The sequence below is a fragment of the Rhinolophus sinicus genome, chromosome 3 (genome assembly GCF_057876585.1).
Source record: "Rhinolophus sinicus isolate RSI-liver-muscle chromosome 3, RSI-T2T, whole genome shotgun sequence".
In the NCBI taxonomy this organism is placed as follows: domain Eukaryota; kingdom Metazoa; phylum Chordata; class Mammalia; order Chiroptera; family Rhinolophidae; genus Rhinolophus; species Rhinolophus sinicus.
Window position 1 is genome coordinate 134703330 of NC_142503.1, and position 24284 is coordinate 134727613.

Below are 24284 nucleotides of genomic sequence, written 5' to 3' on the forward strand. Positions count from 1 at the left end.
ATATCCTCTACCTCTTAAATTACCTTTTCCCTATTGATTGGATTCCTTAAGATAACCCATGTAAGTGGAACACCTGTGACCATAAATTTAAATTTAAAATGAAATGTCAACTCAAGCATAAACCCAACATAAATTTGGCCTCACCTTCGCGTTAATAAATTTGGAGTTCAGGTTTGTTTTGTTTTGTGTTGAAAATATTTATTTCATCAACAAACAATTCTAGAGTGCAAACATTTGTCCTTTTAAGCTGAAGCCAATATTTATTTTAGCACTGCTAGGATACCTAAGTGTTATGTAAATGGGAAAATACTGGCTGGAGAAACATTTACACAAAAGATTGTGTCTATTAAGACAATGAAAATGTTTTAACATATATCCTTTGGAATGGGTTTATGACAATGAGGAATTATGCTTCAATTATTATAAAAAGATGCAATTGGGGGGGAAAGTATTCTAGGAAGTTGCTTCCTAATCATTTTGATACTTCACAAAGTTATCTTTGGAAAACTCAAAAGATTTCCTCACTTTCCTTAGTCTTCTATTGACAAGGGACTGAAGACTGAAAATGAGGGTTTGAAAAATATTGATTTGACTATAAAAATATATATTAATGTGTACAATCTTAATGTATGTATGTATACATACATATGCATAGAGAGTAACTATGGGTATGGATAAATAATTGAATCAGTTAAACTAGCTCCTCACATATTTAGTAGCTGCTCAGCAAAAACAGAACAAATGAAAATTGAATTAATGACCTTATATAAATGGGGGTAATGGAGATGCCCAGGCCACATTTGGTGTTTCCTAAGCCATGTTTTTTCATGGTTTGGAAAATACTGGGAAGCACTGCTTCAGGTGAATTGCCCAGGCTCTTTATATCAGTTGTTTAAAATGAACAAAAGAACTTTCTGATTAAACAGGGGGATTTATGGTTGATCTGGCTTTATCTCTCGCTCCTCCCAAATTCACTCACATCTCTACTTCCATCACTCTAGAATAACATCTAATTTACAATATTAATCACATCTAAAATGATTTAGGGAACACAGGATAAACTTGATTTGAGTTCACAAATAGCATCATTCCCATCATAGCTCTCTCTGCCAACCTCCCTGTATGTAGCTTTGGGTTTAGTCACTGTTCCACAAGTGAAACGCAACAATAGTGTACTGCTCCTCGTGAAGACATGACAGGGAAACACTTATTGGATTGAAATGTACCTGAAATATCAGCTAGTCTATAGACATTTCTCCAGATGAAAATACATATAAGTAGCTCTATGTGTGTAAATTATATCTATGTGTGTAATTTTGGAGGTGGAGGCAGTTGTTGTACCACACAGATAGTAATAATTAACTTACTAAATTTAGAGCTATAACTTTTAAAGGTAGTTAACCTCTCATCTCTACACATCGTTCAGTCATGCAAATCTCATACATTTACAACTCTGTCACTTTCAACAATGACCGATTTCAGGTATAGCTGAAATGAGAGGTGCTTGGACATAAGTCCATCATACTTGAACTTTTCCAGGATAGAAACTATCCTGGAAAGTATCCATAGGACATTTCATGTTGAAAAAGAAAATTTCCTCATTAAAATACAAATTTATATAAACACAGAGCCCAAGAGAATTAGTTTTCCTGATTATTGAAAGTATTTGTTACTGCTAACATGACAGAGGTTGAAAGTAACTGCATTTTCAGTAACTGCATTTGACTTAAATTCTGTGCGCAATATGAAAGAGGAATACGTGTACAGACCAGCATCTATGAGTGATTTTACAGCCTACAGATCCCTATGTGAATAAAGATAGTTGTGGTTTGATTCATTGCCATGGGTTTATTAATACCAGGTTTTACCTGAGGCTATTGGTTACAAGCCTGTTTGGCAGTTTTTATTCAAGGCAGATTAATACTCTTGACAGAGGGCTCTACTCATTGATGCAGTTTTGTGGCATCTACACAATTAACTTTCCTTCACTGCACATCAGTGGCATGTTAAGTTTTTCCTAACAACCTCTATGGATGCATATAATCTCATCACAATATATGAAGCATGTCCAATAAAAGGAACATTGATGGGTACTTTGGCTCGAGATAGCAGCAAGATTTTATAGTGACTGGACCAAAGAAAGGTGGAATTTGATCATTAAAACATCTCCCTGCTCCTCAGTCCTTTCCCAACAGTATGACTATGTTAGAAACCATAGATTGCTAAGGGAGAAGTGAGTGGAGAGATGCACAATATGTTTGCAAAGAAACATGCTTACATTTTTATCATTAACTGAACTTCGGAATCTAATCACACATCCTCTTCGTAGACCAGTTTATAAAGTGCCTCATAGGTGAAATTGTGCTCACTGAAAATGTCCATGAATTTCACTGAGAAAATGCCATAAATCTTTACTTTGTATGGGTTTTCCCTTACCACAATTTGCTTGCTAGTGTGTGTGTGTGTGTGAGTGTGTGTGTGTGTGTGTGCATGCATGCACGTGCGCTACTTGACATGTATTTGTATATCAATACGCTGCACAAGTTACTATCACATGGCTATTTCTGTCAGCAGGCTAACTAAAATTGCCATAGTGCACACAAATTCAATTACATTAAACTCTTTCTTAGAATACCTTTAAGTAATTTACAAATCGTATTTGGACTTGTGGACTACTGATTGCATTTTTCAGATGGACGCATGAAAGACTAGAATGATCTTTCTTCAACCCAACTTTTTGAGCACTTCTGGGGTACATTACAGTGCATAAATTTGTCTACCAATATTTTTCTTCTGTAAATGTGTATGTCAATCTCCATGACCCTAAAAACCTGGCAGTATTTGGGTTTTAAAAGACATGAAATTATGCAAGCAGAAAAAAGAAAGATTCATTCTGGAGGAGAACAGACAAGACGACATGGTCAAAATATTGGTGATTCTTCACTAGGACACTAAAAGTGTGGGTGGGAGAAAGGAAACTGGTTTGGAAGATTTCATTGAGTCCACAAGAATCTTTCCACTCAGAAAGCCAGATGGCACCTGAAAGCAAAGCTCAGACAGAACGTGAGAATAAGGCCTTAAAAAATAAGAGTGATAGAATCTTGTCTGAGGAACAAAGATGAACCGAAGAGAGGAGAGGAACAAAGATGATTTTCGGAGGAACTGAAACAGCTTGATGAGTTCAGAGCTTTGGCAATGGAATAAAAATAACTAGAACTACCATTGCTTACAACAACTTTTGTGTTAGGAGAAAATACAGTATCCCTATTTTACAGTTGAGGAAACTGAGCTCAGAGTGGTTAAATGACTTGCCCATTTGACCTGGTTAAAACTGGGTTGCTTAACTGGACTAAGCAGGATTGAGATTCCTGACTTCCTCCTCTTTCCAACACAAACATGTAGAGACAACAGACTTTCAACACTTGAGTACCCCAAATCTCCACTTAGTGAAGACTTTTATGGAGGAGCATACAGGAAAGAACCCAGGAAAACAAATTGTCCAGAGACTGAAATGCAAGGAGAAACCCGGAAGTCTTTGCATGGTAGTGACAAAAAGTTACCAACAGCAGGACACCAGGAAGCCTGCTTGAGCATGCCTTGGGTCCATTGCTTCAAAAACCACTGTGATCTACTTCAAAGAACTTTATAAACCACATGCTTTGATTTGATATATGTGTAGTGTAGACCCAGTTATCAAGGACAAAACCACAAGACCTTTATCTGAACTTCAAAGTCAGCCAAAAAATGCAAGTGTAGGTAATTCCCAAAATTGCCAACCTAATTCTCAAATCCCAAACACTTCAAATCCTAAGTGTGAATGCAGCTCTCTATCTGAGAAAAGAGGAAGAGATAATGATAGAGGGGAATGACATAATCCCAAGATGATTTAGCCACAAATGGAAAGATGCGTTCTCTCCAAAAGAGGGAAAACAAGTGACAATTAAGTATGAAGCTTTGTCTATAAAGGATGAAAGACAACATCTAAGAACATCTAAGAGTAGGATATAAAAAGCTACATATACTGTTGTGGTGTCTTCCATCATTATCCTAAACCTAATGCATTTCCACTTGAACTCAGTTCTAGAATTTTTATCATTTAGACCTAAGAGATGTCAATGGCTGATGACAGCTCTCAAGGAAGCCCTCTAAAGTTTGGCAACATAAAGCCCAGCTTCAGAGCACAAGTTCCTTCAATGATTGGCCCAACTGTCACTAGGTAACATTCAATGCTATACAGGAAAGGGCCTTAGGAAGCATTCATTCCACAATGTCTTCAGGATGGGGAATGGATCTAGGCCTGCTTATGTCTCAGGTCTAAGGGGTTTTGCTTCCTTATCAGTATCATTGATTTTAACTACAGACCCAAACAGATTGGGATAAAAGGAAACATAACTGCTCAAAAACTTATTCTTTTTTAACCATGAAAGTACGTAATTCAAAAACTTTAGGGAAACAAATTCTTTTCTTTTCAAGAATGAGCCTTTCACTTGCCTCATGGCCCAACATGTTACTTGAACCCAAGTCCACACTAAAAAGTGAGTAACTCTTGTCAATCTTTAATGGAATGCTACGCCACGTATGAGGTAGTGTCAGCTTCCTAAGACCAAAGAAAATTCACATATCATGGGGCTACCCAGATGAAGTAACTCACAGCCCCAGAGGGCACAGATTTCTGCTTTATGTAAATCAGAGCCTGTCACAGCATGCATGATTCACTGCTCAGGGTGTACTCTCCTGTGACGAATGAGTCCCGCTTAATTTGGCAGTGATTATGCGGGTTGCTGGCCCTCTAAACCCCTTTGAACTTGTAATTGCTGCTGGTTTAAATAATGAACATTAAGGGGAGTTGGATTCATAAAACTGTGGATAATTACATTTTTTTTCTTTTTCCCCTTTTGTTTTGATGCGAGCGTGTATTGACACACACACACACACACACACACACACACACACACACCCCTCTAAGGTCACTGATCACTGTATCATGCCAGGCTGTGATCGAAATAAACTGCAGTCTTGTTCAAGGGTTGGTCAGGGAGGGAAGATCTGATGAGGGGGAAGTAGAAGGGACAGCAGGGGAGAGAGCATCTGCGAGCTGAGCAAGAGGGCGATCAGAAAGGCCTGGATGCTGTAGGAAAGGAGGGGCACTGGCACTCATGCATATTCATAGCTAGTCACATCTGTAGCAGGCTTGCTTTCTACCTTTCCCCCTCCTGTGCACTGCAACACTGAACACTAGTGCAAACAAAAGGAGGGGATTCTGCAGCTTCATCAGGCTCCAGATTTGCTCATGGTGGTGAACGTTCTCTATGCTTTTGAAATTCAACATATGGATTTAAATTTTTAAAAGTATATAGTAGGAGAGGTGTATCCCCTTCCCTTCCATCATGAAAGCAAAGCACACCAGCCCCACAGTCATGAGTTGGAAGAAATCAGTTACACAACATATGGATGACTCCAAGCCAGTCCTCCTTTCTCCCTCCTTTTTCCTACAGTGGGTCAAATCCCCCAATATCCTTTGATCCAGCAAAAGTCATATTTTGATTTTAGTTTGAGAAAAATGAAACATTATTAATAGGTGACAGAAACCAAAGTTAGCCAAGTCAGCTAGTTACTACCCTCCCTGAAACGACAAAGAATGAATGATAAATTTAGCAGCCTCATGGTCCGTTTTCAAACAACGCCGCTGAGATTTATAGCTTCACTGCTCCCGTGGCAAACTAAGCGGCTCACAGAAAGCTATCTGTTTTTGATTTCACTGTTTTTCTCCAGTTTTTATTCTTTTTTCTATTTGCAGGATTTTTTTTTCTTTTCTTTTCTTTTTTTAACTCTACATTTTCTTTTTCCTGGTGTGAGTCGAATATCAAAGGCCAGTGTTGGTAAGCCTCCAGCTTGCAAAAGCCACTCAATGGGATGTTATTAGAACCTACGTCACAACATGGCAGACAGTGATTAATAGCAACTGTATCAACGGTAGCAACTTAAAAAAAGAAAAGACCCTCCTGCAGCTAAAAAGAGGTCAGTGAAGTAAAAATAAGAAATGTCTGCAAGAACCCAGGGCCCAAGAATGTTCTTGGACAGACAGTAAAGTATAGTATAGTGAGATTGTGTTAGACAGAAAGAAGAAATTCCTACTATTACGCATATAATAGAAACTTTTACCTTTAAGTCAGTTATACTTAAAACAGCTACACATTAATTTAAAATGAATTTTGTGTATGACTTTGGAATTATTTTATTGATGTAATGGTGTCCCCCAAAATAACTAGCAGATGGATTTCCACCCCCTCAATGAAACACTGAAACAAATTGCAGAATTGTCAAAATTTTATCGTGAAGGCACACACTCTATAAAAAGGTTGATTTTAAATGAATTGTAAATTTGCTTCATTGCACAATATTTTTCTAAAATTATAACCGGAAAGTATTCTCTGTTTGATTTTTTAGCATATCCTTTCACAAAACACATCTGCTATGAAGTATTTCTAATTTGTGCTAACTGCTTTTTAACAAACACACAGTTGTCACGATGCCATCTAATGTTATTGGGGCAAAAAAGTATATTCTCCTTCACACTCATCATAATAAAAATTTTGAGCTGTTTCCAATGAGGCAAACCAATAGAAAATAATACAATTATTTGAACTCCAGATGCAAGTGACATATAGGAGATTAAATAAATGAGGAAGGACAGAAATACAGTCAAACCAGACAATCAAAGAGAACATGGTACAGGAGCTAGAGGTGGCTGAACCGGGAGGAAAAATAAGCATATACAGAAAGCTTGCCAGATTATGTCTAATTATTAGGGAGGTAACAAGCAGACTGAAAAAGAGAACCACCACCAACTGGAGTATGTAATAAGGCTGGCCAACCACAGAAAGGATGGAAGATGGGATGCAGTCTTAGCTTTGAAGAGTGAAAATGGAGATCACCTACTTACAGTCTAGGTCCTCTTTTTATTTGCCACTTATTTCCATCTCACACCCCTCTTATGTGTTTGGTTAGTTCTTTCAAGGGAAATGGGATTCTACGGTGTTTAGGTCAGAGGTGAGTCAATGACACCAAGAATTTTGAAGTTACTCCAACTTCAAAATAATTATAAAAATTAAAACACATGTTCCCCCACTTAAAGGACAGACATAATGATAACAGCTAACCTTCCCCAGTATTTAATTGGGACGATGTGGTATATACTTTGCCTCTGCATTATCTCCTGTCTACATCCTGACCACCCAGGGAGGAGGCATTATTATTATCCCCATTTGACAAAGGAAGAAACTGAGGCTGTTAAAAGGTTAACTAACTTGCACAAGGCAACTCAGTCCATAAGAGACACTGAGGCCTCATCCAAGCTTTCAATCACTCAATGATCACTGAGTATGTCCTTTATATCTGGAATCAAAAATCCACATGCTCAAAATATCTTTTATGGTAACCTTCACGGAATTATAGAAAGCACAACAAAAACCAATTATGCAATCTAGTCTGTACCTAAATGATGCAAGAATTGTTTTTTCACTTCTAGAACCTTGTACATGTGCTTTAGAAAAAGGGAAAACATGGCTATCTAACCAGTCGGATCCACATCATCTCATTAGAACTTCAGATTTATTATATTATGCAATTTCCATTTACTTGGCTTACAATCTAAATTTTTGAAAGTAGTGTTGATTTTTGCAGAAAACATAAGCAATAACTATATATGCAAAAAAATTATTTTATTAAGACAACTGAATTATGAGAATAAAATTATACTTGTATAAGCTAATATCTAATCTGAGTATAAAAGGCAATAAATGTTACCACTAGAATTTAGACTTCTTGAAATACTCAAGAATCCAAGCAGGCTTTTCATCCATTCATTCTTTAACCAAGTAAATCTCTCCAAAAAGTTCCCTTATAATATATCAGTACAACAGAAGAAAATGTTTGTCATTAAGAAGGAAAGGTGATTACAGTTTGCTTTTCGATATGTCTACTGACAGCAGGGCGTAGTAAGGCACACATAATACAGAACTTCAAATCATCTTCTGCTTCTTTTCTTAAAAACCAGCCCCGGAATGGAGGAGGAAGTCTGCAATACTGCCCCATCTCTGATGGTTAAGTAGGTTCTGAGTAATGGCTATCCCAAACATCACCCAGCAGGCAATGAGGGTCCCACATTACATTAGCTGCAGCTTCAATCCATGGGACCATGTCCAGACCACCTACAGCTACAATTCACGTCATGTTGTGAGGGGCGAGAGAGAAGAGAAAGACTAATTATTGAGTACCAACCTTGTTTAAGGCACTGAAATAGGCTGTTTTACATATTTTATTTCATCTGGTTCCCCTTCCTATTTAAACAATCCTACCTAGTAAGTGGCCTCCTGTGAGTCCAACCAAAGTCCTGCACATAAGTCCTGTGTTACTAAGACTCCCTATTTCACCCCTGTATGCAGTGACGCATACATAAGGACTCAAGGTCACAAGGCAAGTCTTTGTCAAAACTTTAATATCTTTACATCCATTTTGTCCACTGCCCCCTTCTCACTTATCTTGCCCTATCTGTGTCAATGGAATATGCACTGTATCTACAGTACACACATAACAATGAGTAGTAATTTGTTATAGAATCATCACAATACCATGTATTCAGTTATACTGTACAGCATCCAGGAATTTAAAGGACCCTCTAGATGTCTCATAGGAATAAAATGAGCATCCCAAGGAGAAAACAAAGTCTCAGGTCTGTGCATGTGCGTATGGTGCTACAGAGGGAAGGGAGAGTGTGGGGAAACGGGGAAGACAGCTGCACATGGCTCTGAAGAGCAGGGCCCAACAACAGGTCCTGTTTTAGATGCTGCCAGGTTCATTCCAATTGCTCGCAGTGTGGATCTCAGATGTAAACCAAACAGAAGTGACAAAACCCAAAACCACAGGAGCAAACACTGGCTTTCAAGTGCTGTGGGAACAGAGACATTTGTTTAAGTAACCACTGTTTTAAAATTGCATACATAGTAACACCAAAATAAACAGCTTGCTATGCTGTTTATTTTAAGATACACAATAGTAATGTAAAGTGTGGCTTGCCCTAGATCCGGGGAGCTCGAACATAATTTACAGTTGTAGAGAACCCTAGGAGGACCCAACTACACGCCAGGACTGTCTCCTTCCTGATTAGATAACAGTGAAGGTCAGAACGCACTGCTTTCTGTGCGGCAAAGAGCAAACAAGCCACCACAAAGCTCCTGTTCCTCCTGCTCGCTGTGAATTATGAATCGAGTCCTGTGGAGAGCAGGGTTTGCCAAGCCTCCTCTACAAAGCGTGTATTAATCACAGGTCCCGAGGAAGGGTTAAGAGCACAGCCTGACAAACCAGGGGAATGAGCCCGTCTGCCGACCTCAGTTCCCTTAGTCCCTCCCCTCCCTGATCTAAACACCAAAGGAGGAAAAGAAAGAGAGGGAAAAAAAAAAATCTTGAAAATACACAAGCTGGATGGGGCGCTGAAACATATGTAAAACTGAACTCTAAGGAAAAACAGCTAGATCAAACAAACCTTAAGCATGCTCAAAATAACAGCTCAATTTGCGGTTTATCCTAGCCAACTGAGTAACCATCCTCGCGCCTTCTCTGCTCCTTGTTCCTTCCTCTACCCAGGTGCTTTGGAAAGACCTGGTAGGGATCTTTATTTCTGTTTCTCTACTGCAGTCCTTGACAGTATCCTAGATAGCTTCATAAGCAAAGGCCTGCAATCCTAAAGGTGTTAGTGCCTGACATTCTGGTCTTTTGTTCTCTCACCACATCCTAAATTACCTTGCCTCTTTGCCCTCGTCCTCACCTGCTGTGTCATGGAATAAAAATAACTTTGATCTTGTCCACAAGCATAACTTCCATATCCTTGACTTTTTTGAAACTTGAGTTTGTCCTGCAAGATTGTGTCCCTAAAACTTCTCTGCTGTGGACTGAATCATGTCCCCACAAAATTTGTGTGTTGAAACCCTCACCCCATTGTGACTGGATTTGAAGATAGAGCTTTTAGGAGTCAGTTGAAGTTAAGTGAGACCGTAAGGGTGGGGTTCTAATCTCACAGGATTGGTGGTCTTATAAGAAGAAAAAGAGAGGGTTCTCTCTCTCTCTCTCCACACACACACACACACACACACCAGAAAGGCCATGTGAGGACATAGTAAAAAAGTGGCCAGCCCTGGATTTTGTCAAGCAGAGAGAGGCTGCATTTCTGAGCCCTTATCATGTTCTCTCCCTGCTTCTCTGTTCTCCCTCTTACTCTTCATCTGCGTTTGCAACCCCTCAGCAGGTTCCCTCTGTTTCCCAAAGCACTACTCACTTTATAAGCCTCCTTACTCAGCATGGTTCTTTATTAAAATAAAATTTATTGTCTTGTATTATAAAATATAGCGCACATTTTATAGAAAGTTTAGACCATACGGAAAGTATAAAGGAAGTAAAAAAAAGTCATCCAGATCTCACTACTCAAAGATAATCACTGTTAACATTTTCCTTCGTTCTTCTATGCATATATCCATATATATTCAGTTTTACAAAACTGGAATTATATCATACATACTGACTTTTCTGTTTTACTTCACCTGGTAAGTCACTGATTTTTTTTCCATATCTCAACAGATTTTTGAGAACATAATTTTTAATGATTACACAGTAGTCCATAATAGTCTACTGTGGTCTACAGTTGAAAATACAGGTGATTTTCAATGTTTTAATGACATAAATAATTATACACAATTTTTATGTATGTTTCTTATTATTTCTTTATGGTAAACTCCTAGAAACTGAATTACTGGATCAAAGGATACGGACCTAATTAGTAATACATATTATCATTTTAAATTTCAGAAAGATTAAGCCAATTTTTATTGTCATTATTAAAGCAGATATTTCTTCCCACACTGGTCAGAGTTGAACATTATTTTTTTTCTTTTTTCACTTTTTCTTAATTTAATAGAAAAAAAATATTTTGTTGCTGATTTTTAAATTGATTTGGTTACTAATTACCTTGAACATTTTTCAAATGCCTACTGGCCATTTGTATTTCTTCTTTTCTGAATTAACCTATTCACCTGTGCCTTTTTATCTATTGCACTTTTTCCTTATTGACATGTAAATTTTATTTATTAAAGACACTAATATTTTGCTTATTGTTGCACATATTTTCACCACTTTAATATTTACCTTTATTTTATGGTGTTTTGTTGACATTCAAAAGTTCTTATTTTTATTTTTAATTTAATCTATCGCAACATTTTTATAATTACTTTTATGCTCTGAAAGGATTTCACTAGAGAGAAATAGTTATATCTACTTCAAAGAATTCTTAAATGTGGAACACACTTTGATGGAGAGTACTGATCGTTTTTTTCAAAAACAGTTAAACAATTAACCAAAAACCATTTATTGAATTATACTTTTCTAATCAACTGATTTGAAGTGATGTCTATAAAAGTAATACAGTTCTCCATACATTAGGATCGATTTGTATATTCTTATTTTGTTCACATGCTCAGTCTGCTTATTGTGTTAGCCACCTTGCAGGTTCATAATCTATTTTAATAATACTCAGTGCAACACCTCCCTCATTTTCCTTTCCAAAGGTATCTTGACTTTTCTTAATTGTTTCATTATTCAGATGAACTGTAGAATCATTTTTCATTCATGATCCCAGGAAAAAATATCTCATTGGAATTCTGATTCACCGGCTAGCCATTTCAAGTAGTGTCTAACTAAAACCCTTCCTCTCACCCAAGTTGCCAATCCCAGGCATGGGTTTTCCCTGTTGTCTGCTGCCGCCCTCTCTTGCTGCTGCATTGCTGAGCTCTACCTCAGAAAGGATGAAATGATGTGGCGAGGGTCCATTCCAGTCTGGCCCTCTTTGATCTAAGGGGTTGTGCCTTCCTAATTCACTCTCCATCACACTGTCCACGGTCACTATTCATCCAGTTAGAGAAGCTCTTTTCTGATTTCCCTCAGCTTTCTTCTTTTTCTTTACAAAATGTGTCTGTCTCCTACCCACGTTTCACCTGTGCTTTCACCTCCATATTCCCTGGCCTCCTCTTCTTGAACCTTGCATTAACCATTGTAACTCTCTCTACCCCCACCCCCACCACCCCCGCACACACTCCGACACTTCAGTCTCTCTCCTGGATCCCTGCCTATGCTGATGCAACACCTGATTCACCTGATACACCTCTGCTAATAAATCCTGCCACCCCCATGCACTGTCCTCTGCTCTTCCTTTGTTCCCTTCCAACTTTGCCTGCTCACTCTTTCGTCTGAGAATTCAAAGGTAGGCCATGACCCCAAGTGCCAAATCCAAAGGCTTATTTTTAGTTATCATTGTCCTTGATCTTTCTACAGAATCTACTTCCTCCACTTGAAACCTCTTCTCTCTTCACATGATCTGATTATGCTCCTACTAGTCTGATTTATCTCTGCTCATTACTTTCTCTCCTCCTCCCTTTAAATGTAGTCTTTAAAAAGACTCTGTCCTCTAACCCCCTCACTCTGCGTACTCTAGTTCCCTTTACCCAATGTCATGGTTTCAAGCATTACTTCTATAATGATCAGCCCCAACTCTCACACGATCGTCTCCTCATTCCTAACTACCACAGAGGTTCCCCACCCAGATATCTGGCTTATGTGTCTAAAGGTAGGGCCTCAATATACCTTCCGAAGTTTTCCTGACTATTCTCCCATACATATTCTGTGCTTCAACCAAAGAGGATTCTGTCCTAAGAGCTGTAGCATCCACACATCTCTAAATCAAAGGTAGCCTAATTTAATATCCAGATGGAAACTACCTTCAGGGGGAAAAAGAAAAATTCCACTAGTTTCTTGCTGCCATAGATAATTCTGTGTCTCTCATAGAATTCCACCTTCTTTAGAGTGGGCCTCTGAGACTGCCATTTTAAAGATGTACAACTGCTCTTCCCCACCAGTTTAGCCAAATGAAAGCTGGCAGGCTGGTGAACCAGTTAACTCTCAGGATGAAGAGTTTACGGACAAAGAACAAAGATTTCCAAATCCCCAAGGACCTTGGTCCAAAACTGTAATGATACACATGGGAATAAGTTTATTGTGAGGTTACTTTGCTATCATCCAGTTTTTTCTCTTCAGTTTGAGTTTATAAAAATTTCAAAAATTCCTTTGATTCATGAGGCCACTAAAACTGTGCCACAATATGAACAGTCCATAGGATCTTTTAGCCTTTTCTTGGTACATACCACGCTAATTGTAGGATTTGATCCTCATGCCACACAGACTTAGGTCAAAAGAAACAAGTACAATATTTTTCTTTGAAAAGTATTTTACCCATATATAAGTTCAGGTTTCATAGAGCTAGGACAAAACAAATTAATTATTTCAGTTGATTACATGAAAACATCAATGAATATCATTTTATACTTGCACAGTATTCTGCCCTTTTCAAAGGGCTATTTCTAATTTCAGATAATCCTCAAAACAACAAGGTGAGAAAACCAGAGCTCAGGAAATTAAATGACTTGCCCAGGATAATTCAGAGAGCAAAAAGCTGAGTTGAGACTGGGATCCTAGTTAAGTAACTTCAAATTGGTCCTAACTCTCCTGCCTCTGGGGTGTGTGTGTGTGTGTGTGTGTATGTGTGTGTGTGTTTTCTTATAAACAGTAGGAATTTATTCCCCCACTCTGAAATGTTTGTTTCCTCTTTCAAAGCACAAAGAATTTATAGATTGAACTAACTATGTAAAGGTAGGAAAGCACTGATTCTTTTATGAATTACAGATATTTCCATTGGCTGCTCCAATTAGGCCCAACTATAGATTCAGGAAAATTTAAGCACCCCCTTCTATTTAACTGGTTACAAATACCCTTCAATAAGTGGGGGTTTTTTGGGGGGATAGATATTGACAAGCAAGTACAAGCAAGTAACAACCAAAGAGAACTAAATCATACTTTCCTTTCAACTTGCTCTGCAAAGTAAATAAATAAATAAATTTCAAGCTGTTTTTGAGGATGGTAACAAAAATCATACTAAAAACTGATGTCTTTCCACATGGACATATTTGATGATCACTTAAGTGGTTCACCAGAAAACATAAAAGCTTCAGGATTAAGCAATAGGAGCCGTCTTCATCAAGGTGCTGTCAAGTAATCAGTGGGATTTTTCCATACAGGTCTAAATTTATGTTTCCCTAGAAACTAAGGCAAAAAATGAACTGAGCCTATAATTGACTAATAATGATCTCATATTGCCCATGACACCTTACCACTTTTTTTTTTTTTAATTCACTGTGAGGCAGGGTTCAAAACAATTGTAACAATTCATGAGCTGCCTGTAGGTATCTTGAAAACACTGAAATGGAACCTATACCTGTTTACCATGGGGAAAAAAATAAGGCTGCTTTTATAGGACATCCCAACATGTCACCAAACCTATGGGGAATAATCCAGCATTCATCTCTTGTATTGACAAAAGCCTTTTTTTTTTTGAAAGACTAATGTAGCACATCCCCACTCTCCACCCCCACCCCACCCCCTACCCCCCACTGCGCCCCATACAGTTGGGTTGTTTATTGTCGGCTTATGACAGGGTCACACCATGTGTTCAGGGTAAGGAATAAGCCATTTGACAATTGGAGTATGACTGGAGTCATGGGATTATCCCTTTCTAAATTATTAGTTAGGAAATTGCCAGATATTTCCAAGTCAAAATTAATTCTGGAATATTTGTCAATATAGGGGAATGATGCAAGAAGTAAACATAGCTAGACAGTTATAATGTGATAACTGAGGTATTAAAATTAAAAGCAGCAACAAGATTTGGTGCCGGGATTAAACAGGGTGGGTGTACATTATCCGGCTGTGTTAAAAGCAAAGCAGACAGCAAGCTGGGGGCAGGGTGATTGGAAGAGAGCTGATTAGCAGCTCATGTTAATTTTCTATAATGCTCAGAATAACTAGATAATAATATTCTCTTCATTTCTTGTCACTCCAGAACCCCACAATAACAATTTCTTGAGTTGTAATTTTTCTTTTTTGTGGACAAAGTCAGATTCAACAAATATTCATGTTATCTATAATAACCCAGAAGTAAAACTATAGTTTAAGAAAAATTATCTGCCATTATATTGTGACTTGACAACTTATCCACGATTAGATAAAAACAACTTAAATTAGTTCTGGCAGATTTGGGACTTGGCAGTTCAAAATATGAATAACAAATGTAAAAGCCTGAAAATGGTATTACTATTATGTTTTAAGAGGATAATACTCCTTTAAAGGGTACCAGTGATTACTTTGCATACTGTAAACAACGGCTGCCAATCAATTTAGAAAGGAGTATGCAACACACAAATGTAATAAGGCAAATTCCATTCAACCAACCTAATGCTTCCTACCCAAGTCACTATTTCTTAACAGGAGCAGTGGGGCTGGATATCATCTTTACACTTCATCATCTGTTCCAAATTGCAAAAGCAGACTACAGCACGAAGAAGGCAGGGCATTTTGGGGAGTCCCCTGAAATCTGTGCAGTAACAGTCTCTAAAACCAAAATTACTCCTGAACGTTAAGGTCACTTTAGGACCCTATCAGGCAGCCAGGCTGAGGGACAGTGAGTGTTCTCATAACCCCTTCAACTTGGCCTTTAATTCCCAATAACTCCACCTCCCCACAGCATACACTTGCAAACTGTGGTCATGTGGAATGAAGAAATGGAAATTTTCACTATGATCTGAATGAATATTCAGGGGTTTCACTAAACAGCATTTAATGACACTCTATTCTTAGAGTTTTTAAATAGCTGAATATTCAGATATGCACATGCCGTCTATTTTCTTTTATTCAAGGGTCCTCAATTCTCTATCTCCTTGAATTCTTTAACATATTTTTAAACAATTATACTTAGAATGATATTTTATGAAATTGGGTGCTAAACTTTGAGCTAATAATTATTTTAGTTTCTTTTTGATGGTAATTTAATAAGCATTCCATTCTTCGATCTTCTCACTCATTTCCTCGTTTTAAAAATGTGTCTGTCAGCTAGTGGCTCATAATCTGGGACTTAATGTTTTTCGTTTATCTCGGCGGAACTTCTTTTTAAATAGGATTGTCTGATGTGCTTTGGGAATGTCTTGACCAAATGTTTTTGCGCCGAGGAGACCACACATCTCATCACCCCCCTGAAAGGCCTCTGTCACCACCACTGTACTGGGGACTTTACCTCAAAGTCATTCAGAATGTGGACAAAGGCCGCTGAATCCCAAACACATCAGTCTTTCACATGCAGAACCCCTCATAATCCAATTCTAAAGACCAAATTGGGACTACAAGTGAAGAGCTATGACACAGCAGCGTGCAATCTTTTTTTTTTTTTCTTCAAGAGAGACAAAATAAATTTAGTTGCAATTTTATTTCTTCAAGAGGCGTTTCCAGGATTCAACACAACATTAAATTTTTGGCCTGTCTCTTTAATTTGAGAAATTGTAAAAACGACGACAGATGGCACATGGAATTGACTTATGTCCTCTATTCTTTACTGAAGAAGGGAGTGCAGAGAAACTTTGAGAAAGGCAGAAGCTACAGTATGCAGGTCGCTCTTAAAATTATCCAGTGGTTCTTTGGACAGCTAAGATCAGAACGTTCAGGCTTTCTCTTTTTGACATTCTTTAAAACCAACCCACACTGTTGTAAGTTGCCACTGGTGATCACAGCCCCAATGTTCAGTGCCCTCCTGTCCCAATCAGGACATGATGGATGTGCCATTAGCTCTGAACCTCGGCAACCTCTGAAATTATCACTCTTCACACCCCAATCTCCCACCCCCACCCCTCAAAATCATTATGAAATAGGGAGAACACTCAAGCTTACAGTTAATTGGAAACATGGCAAGAGAAGAAGAATGCTTAGGACAGCATGTCCACAGGAAAATAAATTACCCAGCACTGTTATTTAATGCATTGTGACATCATTTCCTGAAATTAAACAGAGATGACACCAATTCAGATGATCTCCAGTGTAAGGTTCCATTCAAATAATTCACAGATGTTTTCTCCTGGCAAGAGGAAAAACAATGCAAAGGCTATGGCTAGGGGTGGCCTCACTCTGCTGCTTGTGGGAAGCTCTCTCTGCTGGTGTTTTTCAGCTGGGTGTTCTGGAGATTCATTTCCACAAAAGTATTTCTCAGCCCTTGAGCCCCACGTGTATTCAGGGCACATCTGTATCTCTGACTGTGAGAACGGTCTTCTCTCACTGTCCAAGTTAGGCCAACAACATTTTATATTTGGTATTAATTTGGCCTGTAGTGATTAGTATTAAGTAGACCACTCTCAGAATCAGGAAGGCACCCGTTTCCAAGTAGAAATAATGAATTTCCAGGAAACACTGATTCGATTAACTATTCAAGGCCCTTTAAAGGATGTCGAAGGATAGAAAAGGTCACAGTGTTTCCGTGGATATCCTTGTGGGAATGGACAAGTGGAGAATTTGGGGTTGAGATGAACAAGGAGGGCAGCACTCTCTCTCACCCTTGGTGATGTCATGAGTTATTAGAGGCCACAAGCAGCTGGAAACCCAAGCACACCAACCACAAACTAAAATATTCGATATTTGTGCAGCACATTACAATACACAAACTGACTACATCATCTGAGCCACACAGCAACCCAGCCAGCTAAGTAGGGGACATATTTACTCTTTTCATTTTTTATGTAAGGAAATAGGCTCAGAGGTTGAATAGCGTACCCCCAGATTACAGAGCTCAAAACTACATTTTCTAATTTCATATTCAGTGACCCCCTCTTAAAAAAAAAAAAAAAAAGGCCATATTGTGCCATCTCTCAGAGAGCCTAGACTTTACCACTCTGAGAAGCTGAAGACTCCAGATTCTATTCACACCTCTTAAGGTGAAAGGGAGCATTCTCTACCAAACGTAGGCCCAGCTGAGGCATTCTGAATTATTCTGTGACCAGTTTCTTCTTTACCTTCCACCCCATCCCAGAAGGCTGACTGGGATGTTCTGGCTTTCCATCAGCACCAGGACTCTCTGATGCTGTCACCTAGCACCATGGGGCAGCCATCAAATGTTACCTGGCTCTATGTTCTCTCCTGCTGAGGAACATTTGGGACTTGACTGGCAAATCCTGGTCTCCCCAACTCACACAGTCCCAGGAAAGTCAGCAGTAACTTCAGTTGCCCAGTTCCACTTGTCAAGGCCTCCTGCTAGCCATTCGACTAGATTAAAATACGGATTATAGTTACTTTACATTATGCACTTATTGTAAGAGCCAGGCATGGGCTTAATGCTTTACATTATCTCATTTAATCCCTGCAACAACCCTATTAGGTTGGTTCTAGAATTTTCCCCATTCTACAGATACGGAAAATGAGGTGTAGAGAGAGTAACTGCTCAAGATAAAAAATCTACTTGTTTTGTAGATTCCAGGCCCTGTATTCTTAACTGTGACACTATAGCACATCATTTAAGGGGGGGGAAAAGCCATCTGGATCTACACAAGATAAAGAGAACTAGTTAGATGGCAAAATAGTCTGTCAGTCTAAAAGGTTGTAGTCTAAGTCAGACAATCTCTCTCTCTCTCTTTTTCTCTCTCGTCTATATACACATACATTACAATAAAACTCAATGGAGAAGAGATATGTTTCTCTAATGTAACATGGAACTCTATTTACTCATAACTTGGATGCAATGTTTCTGCAGGACGGTATACTTTAACACCCATTTTTATTGCCAAACAGAGACCTTCACAAAATCCCATAAAGCAAACTCTACTAGGCCAGGAATGAAACTCTAATAGGCCAACACCTGAGAGGCCGGCTCCATCCCTCTCCCTCACCACCAGAGATAGAGAGGACAAAGCATTTTGCCATGAACAAAAGGCAGAGTGTTTAGAACCTGCAGTTTCAAGAAGGCTGCATGATATTATATCACTTTAAATTTGCTTCTGATTCTGTACACATATCTTTAAAAGAAGTCCGACATCCCCTAAGTGTGAGCTTGATCCCTATGTTTTCAAATAAGAAAACCTTTAGTCAGAGACTGGTATGAGCAAGTGGTGTCTTTGTGTGTGAGCACTTCCTGTTTTCATTCCATGATTAAACATATTCTTTGCAGCACAACTAGGGGAGCTCTTGAAGGTGGCAAGTGGAGGTGCCTGAGAGCCTAATTGAGCACACGAAAGGCTTCTTGCCATGGAGGAGTTTTTCAGGGTTATGAATAAACCGTTAGCCTGGGTATTATTTCTTGCTGTTTCTTTCTTTAACTATCTTTGAAGTCAAATAAAAACAGTTGTAATGGCAGGCTTACTTTTATGATATCGTAATCTCCATGTGTTAGTGAAAGGAATATACTTCCCTAGGATTTCCCTAAGATTTTTTTTTTTTTTCCATTGGGTACTTTCCAGCAAAAGCACATACATTTCTAACAGATTCTTTCTTTGATCTTCACTAGATTTCTTAGTCTGAGAGCCAGGCACAGCCATCAACCAAGAGAGAGGGGATAATAGCACATACAAAATTTTCAGTAGCTGAACTTAGAAATACGTAACATATATATTTCTTCAAGAGTTTTTATATATATAAGAAACATATATATTTCTTATGAGTTTTTTTAAGGGAATTTTAAAAAGACATTTTGGAAATTGCTAGTTAGAAACCAGAAACTAATTATTTAGCTTCAGATTAAGGAAATTCAAAGTGCAAAAATTCCTTAATTCATCAAGTAGTTTGTTTTTTTAAATGCTACTCTGAATTTGGTTTAAACATTTTCTTCAATATAATCAATAAGCTGCAAGTATATTACCTTTTCCCCTAAAGCTGGTGGTGCATAGGAATTTGAACTGTTACAATTGTAGTGAAACTTGTTCTTCCAAGAAAACTGAAGGTTAATGATTTTTGTCATATTGAGACTAAGACTTAACAATTGCTACAGTTGGCCTTTGTTGAGGTGGGGTTCTTTTTTCTCTGGGCCTTTTGAGGTATTCAGAATAGGTGACAATAGCTTGCAGTTGAGAACATATGTAGAGAGACCCCTGTGGCTTATTGGAAAAAGTTGCTCCATGCTGGTTTGGTGTTTGGAAAAAAAAAAAAAAAATACAACCAGAGTTCTTTTATGTTCTGCTAGTTAATGAATGCATGAATGTCAAAATGGGCCAATGGCCCATTCAGGGGGCAAAGCCTTAGCAGCCCCCTTCTTTAAGAACACATCCTGAGATGCAAAATACATTTGCTTAACAAATTAAAATAATGAGATAATTCAATTAGTTTCTTTTTAAAACAGAAATAAAAAAAGGGTACATCAGGATTATTGTAGTGCAAGAACAGGTCATACTGCACAAAAGCGAGCAAACCAGTTTGAAATAATGTTAAAGAGACTAATAATGGAGGAATGCACACTGAATCATACACTTGTAAAGAAATTTACATGAAATAATAATTTAGTCTACATCTATTTTCCGTGAGCTACAGCCAACATTTCACTTTGAAAGTTGAAATTAATTAAAAGACAGAAAAAACATAGTAGGCCATCTCTATTTCCAAGGACTTCCTCATGCCTATTGGAGCACATAAGAAAAGAAGTCTAAATTAACATGTCTCTAGTTAGGGGTCTCTATATTCTTGGTTTCTGAGCTCAGAATTATAGCCAAGTAAATCTTTCAGCTCATTAAAGATTAGAAAGTAAAAGTTTTACAGGACCATCCTCATCAAAGTTACTGAACCTCTTCTCGTCAGTTGGGGAGAAGTCTGGATGCAGAGAGAAATTCTTTCAAAGAGAAAGCCAAGGAAAATTTCCTTCAGATACAAGGGAGGTGCAGAAAAGGCAGGGGAGAGGAGAAGAGAGAAAGACTGGGAGACAAAGCCAGTGGAAGAAAGTAATGAAAGGGCCATGTTGTGAAAGAAGGTCGTGGGAGGAGAAAAATAAAGCACTGAGTGGAAAGCAAAAAGAAAGGGGGACTGAGAAAAAAGGATGACCAGAGGCTGGGACAGAGCAGGGCTCTGACTAAATGTTCCTAAGCAGAACCAAAACCTGTGAGAATGGGAAGGAAGCCTGCAATGTGTAAATCCTGCAACCTGTACCCCTCGTTTGAAAAATGTGGAAATGGACGGTCCAGCGAACTTAAGGGACTTAACTGAGGTTCAGCCCCAACAGAGGAAAACTGAACTTGAAATGCTGGTTTCCTGGACTCCCCGGCTCTGAATATTTGAGCTCCTCTCCCCACTCCAAGGACAGGCATTCATTAAAATTTTCAGGTGGACAGAGACTCCTGCACACAGCCTTGTACATATTTAACTCGAGAAATGCACTCGCAGGGTGGGTATAGTAGCATCCTACACAGCACAGCCACAACGAGCGACCAGGAAACACTGGCCACTCACAATTCTTTGCCAGTGGCCACGGCGCAGAGTGAGTTCCTTCCAGGACAGGGACAGGACAAGGCAGGACATCCAGCAAGGGCTCTGGGCACTTCCACGGAAAATTCAAATCACAGAACACAAGTCGTGAAAGGAGAACATTGGCTTGAAGAGAGAGGTGCAGAGAAAGTCTTCTGTATTTGGAAAGGCTGGAGGAGCAGGAAGCTTTCAAGACAAGAAAACAGCCCTTTGCTCTTCCACATGCCCCCACCTTTGACGCTGACTGTGTTGATGGCAGAGGTTGTGAGATTTATATGCAACTGTTAAAGGTGATAATGATGTTAGCAGTCATCCTAAAGTGGTGGGAAAAGCATAGATTTGGGGAAAAGGAAAGCCTGGGTCCTGGTCAAAGCCTGACCTTGAGCTAATCACTTCCCTTTCTGGGACTCAGTTTCCTCATTTGTAAACAGAGCAGCTGAATTTTTGAGGTTCTGTTGTTTTGTGATGCTGGTTGGTTTTTATGAGTGAGGGAGCTGTTTGCTTAGAAAGCAATTGTTGAAGTCTTTATTTTGGGCCAAGGAAGGTGGAGCGTGAAGGAAGGCAGAGGGAGGAAAGTGAACAGGTAAGCTCCTGGGAGAAAGCGGCTTGCCTGCCCTCCATCCGCAGGCCGCTACTCAGCCTCTGTTAGTTGCTACTCTAACCAAACAAACCTTCAGTTAAAAAATGAGAAACCCCTCCCCTCACACTCACTCGACTTCCAAATTAAAAACATTTTACAGGTTAGTAAATCTCCAGCTGAGGTGATGTAGCAAAGAACAGCTGTGAAGTAATTTTGATAATGATGAGAATAATAACCACATGGCAAGGTTCAGGGTTGTGCTGTTGCAGCTTCAGTGCTCCTGAATAGATAAAAGTGATTAAATACTCCTGATTATCCCTGACCAATATGTAATGGATTTACAGCCCTTTCAATTAGTCAGTATTTGCTTAGGACTCATTATTTTGTCTTTGGTTAAGTAATCAGCCCAGAGACCGCATGTTCTGTCTAATTCCTCTGAGCCGAGGCAGTGCAGGGCCCTGACCTTTGGAATGGCCATAGCTGCAAGGCAAGAATAACCACTGCCACGGCAGCCTCGTTGGTTCTCCCCGCTAATCCTGACACCACGGGCCAGATCGATACACCTTAGTTTGCTACTAATGTCCTTACATCAAAATGGCCGATTTAGGAATGTGAATCTATCACTTTGCCCTCCCCACCACCACTCCGCCCCTTGCCCTTTGCAGCTCTGCTAGAAGAGCAGACCAGCAGCCACCACCATAAATAAAAGTGGAACCTTGTCGTAGACTCATGACACTGTAACTAATGTCATTCAGCATGGCAACACGCAACATGGATAATCAAAGACCTTCAGCCTTCAATGCGCTACTCTATTTTTAAGCATTAGCCTAAATAGAGTGGCCTGAAAACAATATTATAGCAAGAAACAGCCTCTGAAATCTTCACCATTTTTCCAGAATTGCCAAATGAACAGTAAAAGATAAAAGTGCCTAGTTCCTCTGTAAAAAATATATTGTAATTTTTTTGTCACGAGAGTCTTAGAGTCAACAGTATATACCGACACATAAAACCCACATAAAACCAATTGCAAACAGGAGGATAAAGATAAATTGTTACTTAAAAACTGTTGCACATAGTTGATCTTTTCCCAGAAGTGAAGAGGGTTAGTTTATAAGATAATGGACTTGAACAGCTAAAGAAGAATCTTTAGTCTCCACCTTACAAACAAAGGCGTTATAACACCTATAACCCTTCTGCGTTTGTCATACACATGACATGTTTGCAAGCGGCTTCAGCGATTACAGTTGCACTTGACACTGTGAGCTGGGACATACATGTATGTGGTAAAGTGCATCTTTCTCCTCCTCGAGGAGATGGCTTTCATTAAGCATATGATCACAATGCTGATGGATTCACAAGCTCCTTACAACCATTTCCCTCAGTTGCAGTTGCATTATCTGAAGCCACTCTCAGACCTTTTAGCATAAATAACAAATTTATTTTTATATGTACTGTTTAGGGTCCTGGACCATTTGGGATAAGGTCCATGCCTGGCCTATGAAAACAAAAATCTGCTCTGTTCTAGAGGGCGCCCTATGGATGGCTCGAGTTGATGAAACCTTAACTGCTTCCAGAAAGGGAACATCGGCACTGTATTTTAAGAAACCTGTGTGAACCCATATCACGTGCTGGGAGAAGGCCAGACAACAACACTTGTTTTTTCTCTTTCATCTTGACTTACTGTGAGATGCTGGAAGAGCCACGCTCTCATGATGTTTGTTGCTACTTTGGGGAAAATGCCTCTTTTCTTCTGGCGTTTTTTGTCCTTGTCGGGGTCATCGTCGTCACCTGTGCCAGGTGATGCTACACTGTTGTCTAAACCATCCCCTAGTAGGAAAAAAAAAAAGACAAGACATTAGAGACAACACAGAAAGGGGGCCAACAACACTGTGCAGCTAATGATGAGTTCAGCTCAGCTTGTTGAAAGAAATCCATTAAGCGGGTATATTCTCTTTCATTAAAGTATAATTGGAGATACAAATATGTAAAAGACAAAATTAAACCAGGCCTCTTCAAATGTTAATTTTGTGTGTCTCACACTCGCCCATATCATTAATTCAATTATAATTGTGCGCTTGACACAGTGCAGTAGCTCTTTGTCAATTATGGAATCCAATGTGGGAAAACCGCCATCAGAAAACCCATTCGGTGAAAATGCATCCCCGTGCCCAGAGCGAACACATACTGTAGGGTAATCAAGTTAAATGTTCTGTAGTCTATATATTCTAGGCTGCCTGCATAGGTGACAGTAACTGTGTCACTGTTCATTGCACATAACACACTGCCTGCTCTGCCCCTCCTA

General features: G+C 39.1%; 1 protein-coding gene across 9 annotated transcripts in view; it reads right to left on the reverse strand.

Moving 5' to 3' along the window:
* The window catches only part of MEIS2 (Meis homeobox 2), a 201833-nt gene that overhangs the window by 116932 nt on the left and 60617 nt on the right, over positions 1–24284 (reverse strand). For all 9 annotated transcript variants that reach the window (XM_074327925.2, XM_074327923.2, XM_088797131.1 and 6 more), the window contains one exon: positions 23664–23809. In XM_074327925.2, coding sequence (XP_074184026.1) covers positions 23664–23809 — 146 coding nt within the window. The remainder of the gene's footprint in view (positions 1–23663; positions 23810–24284) is intronic.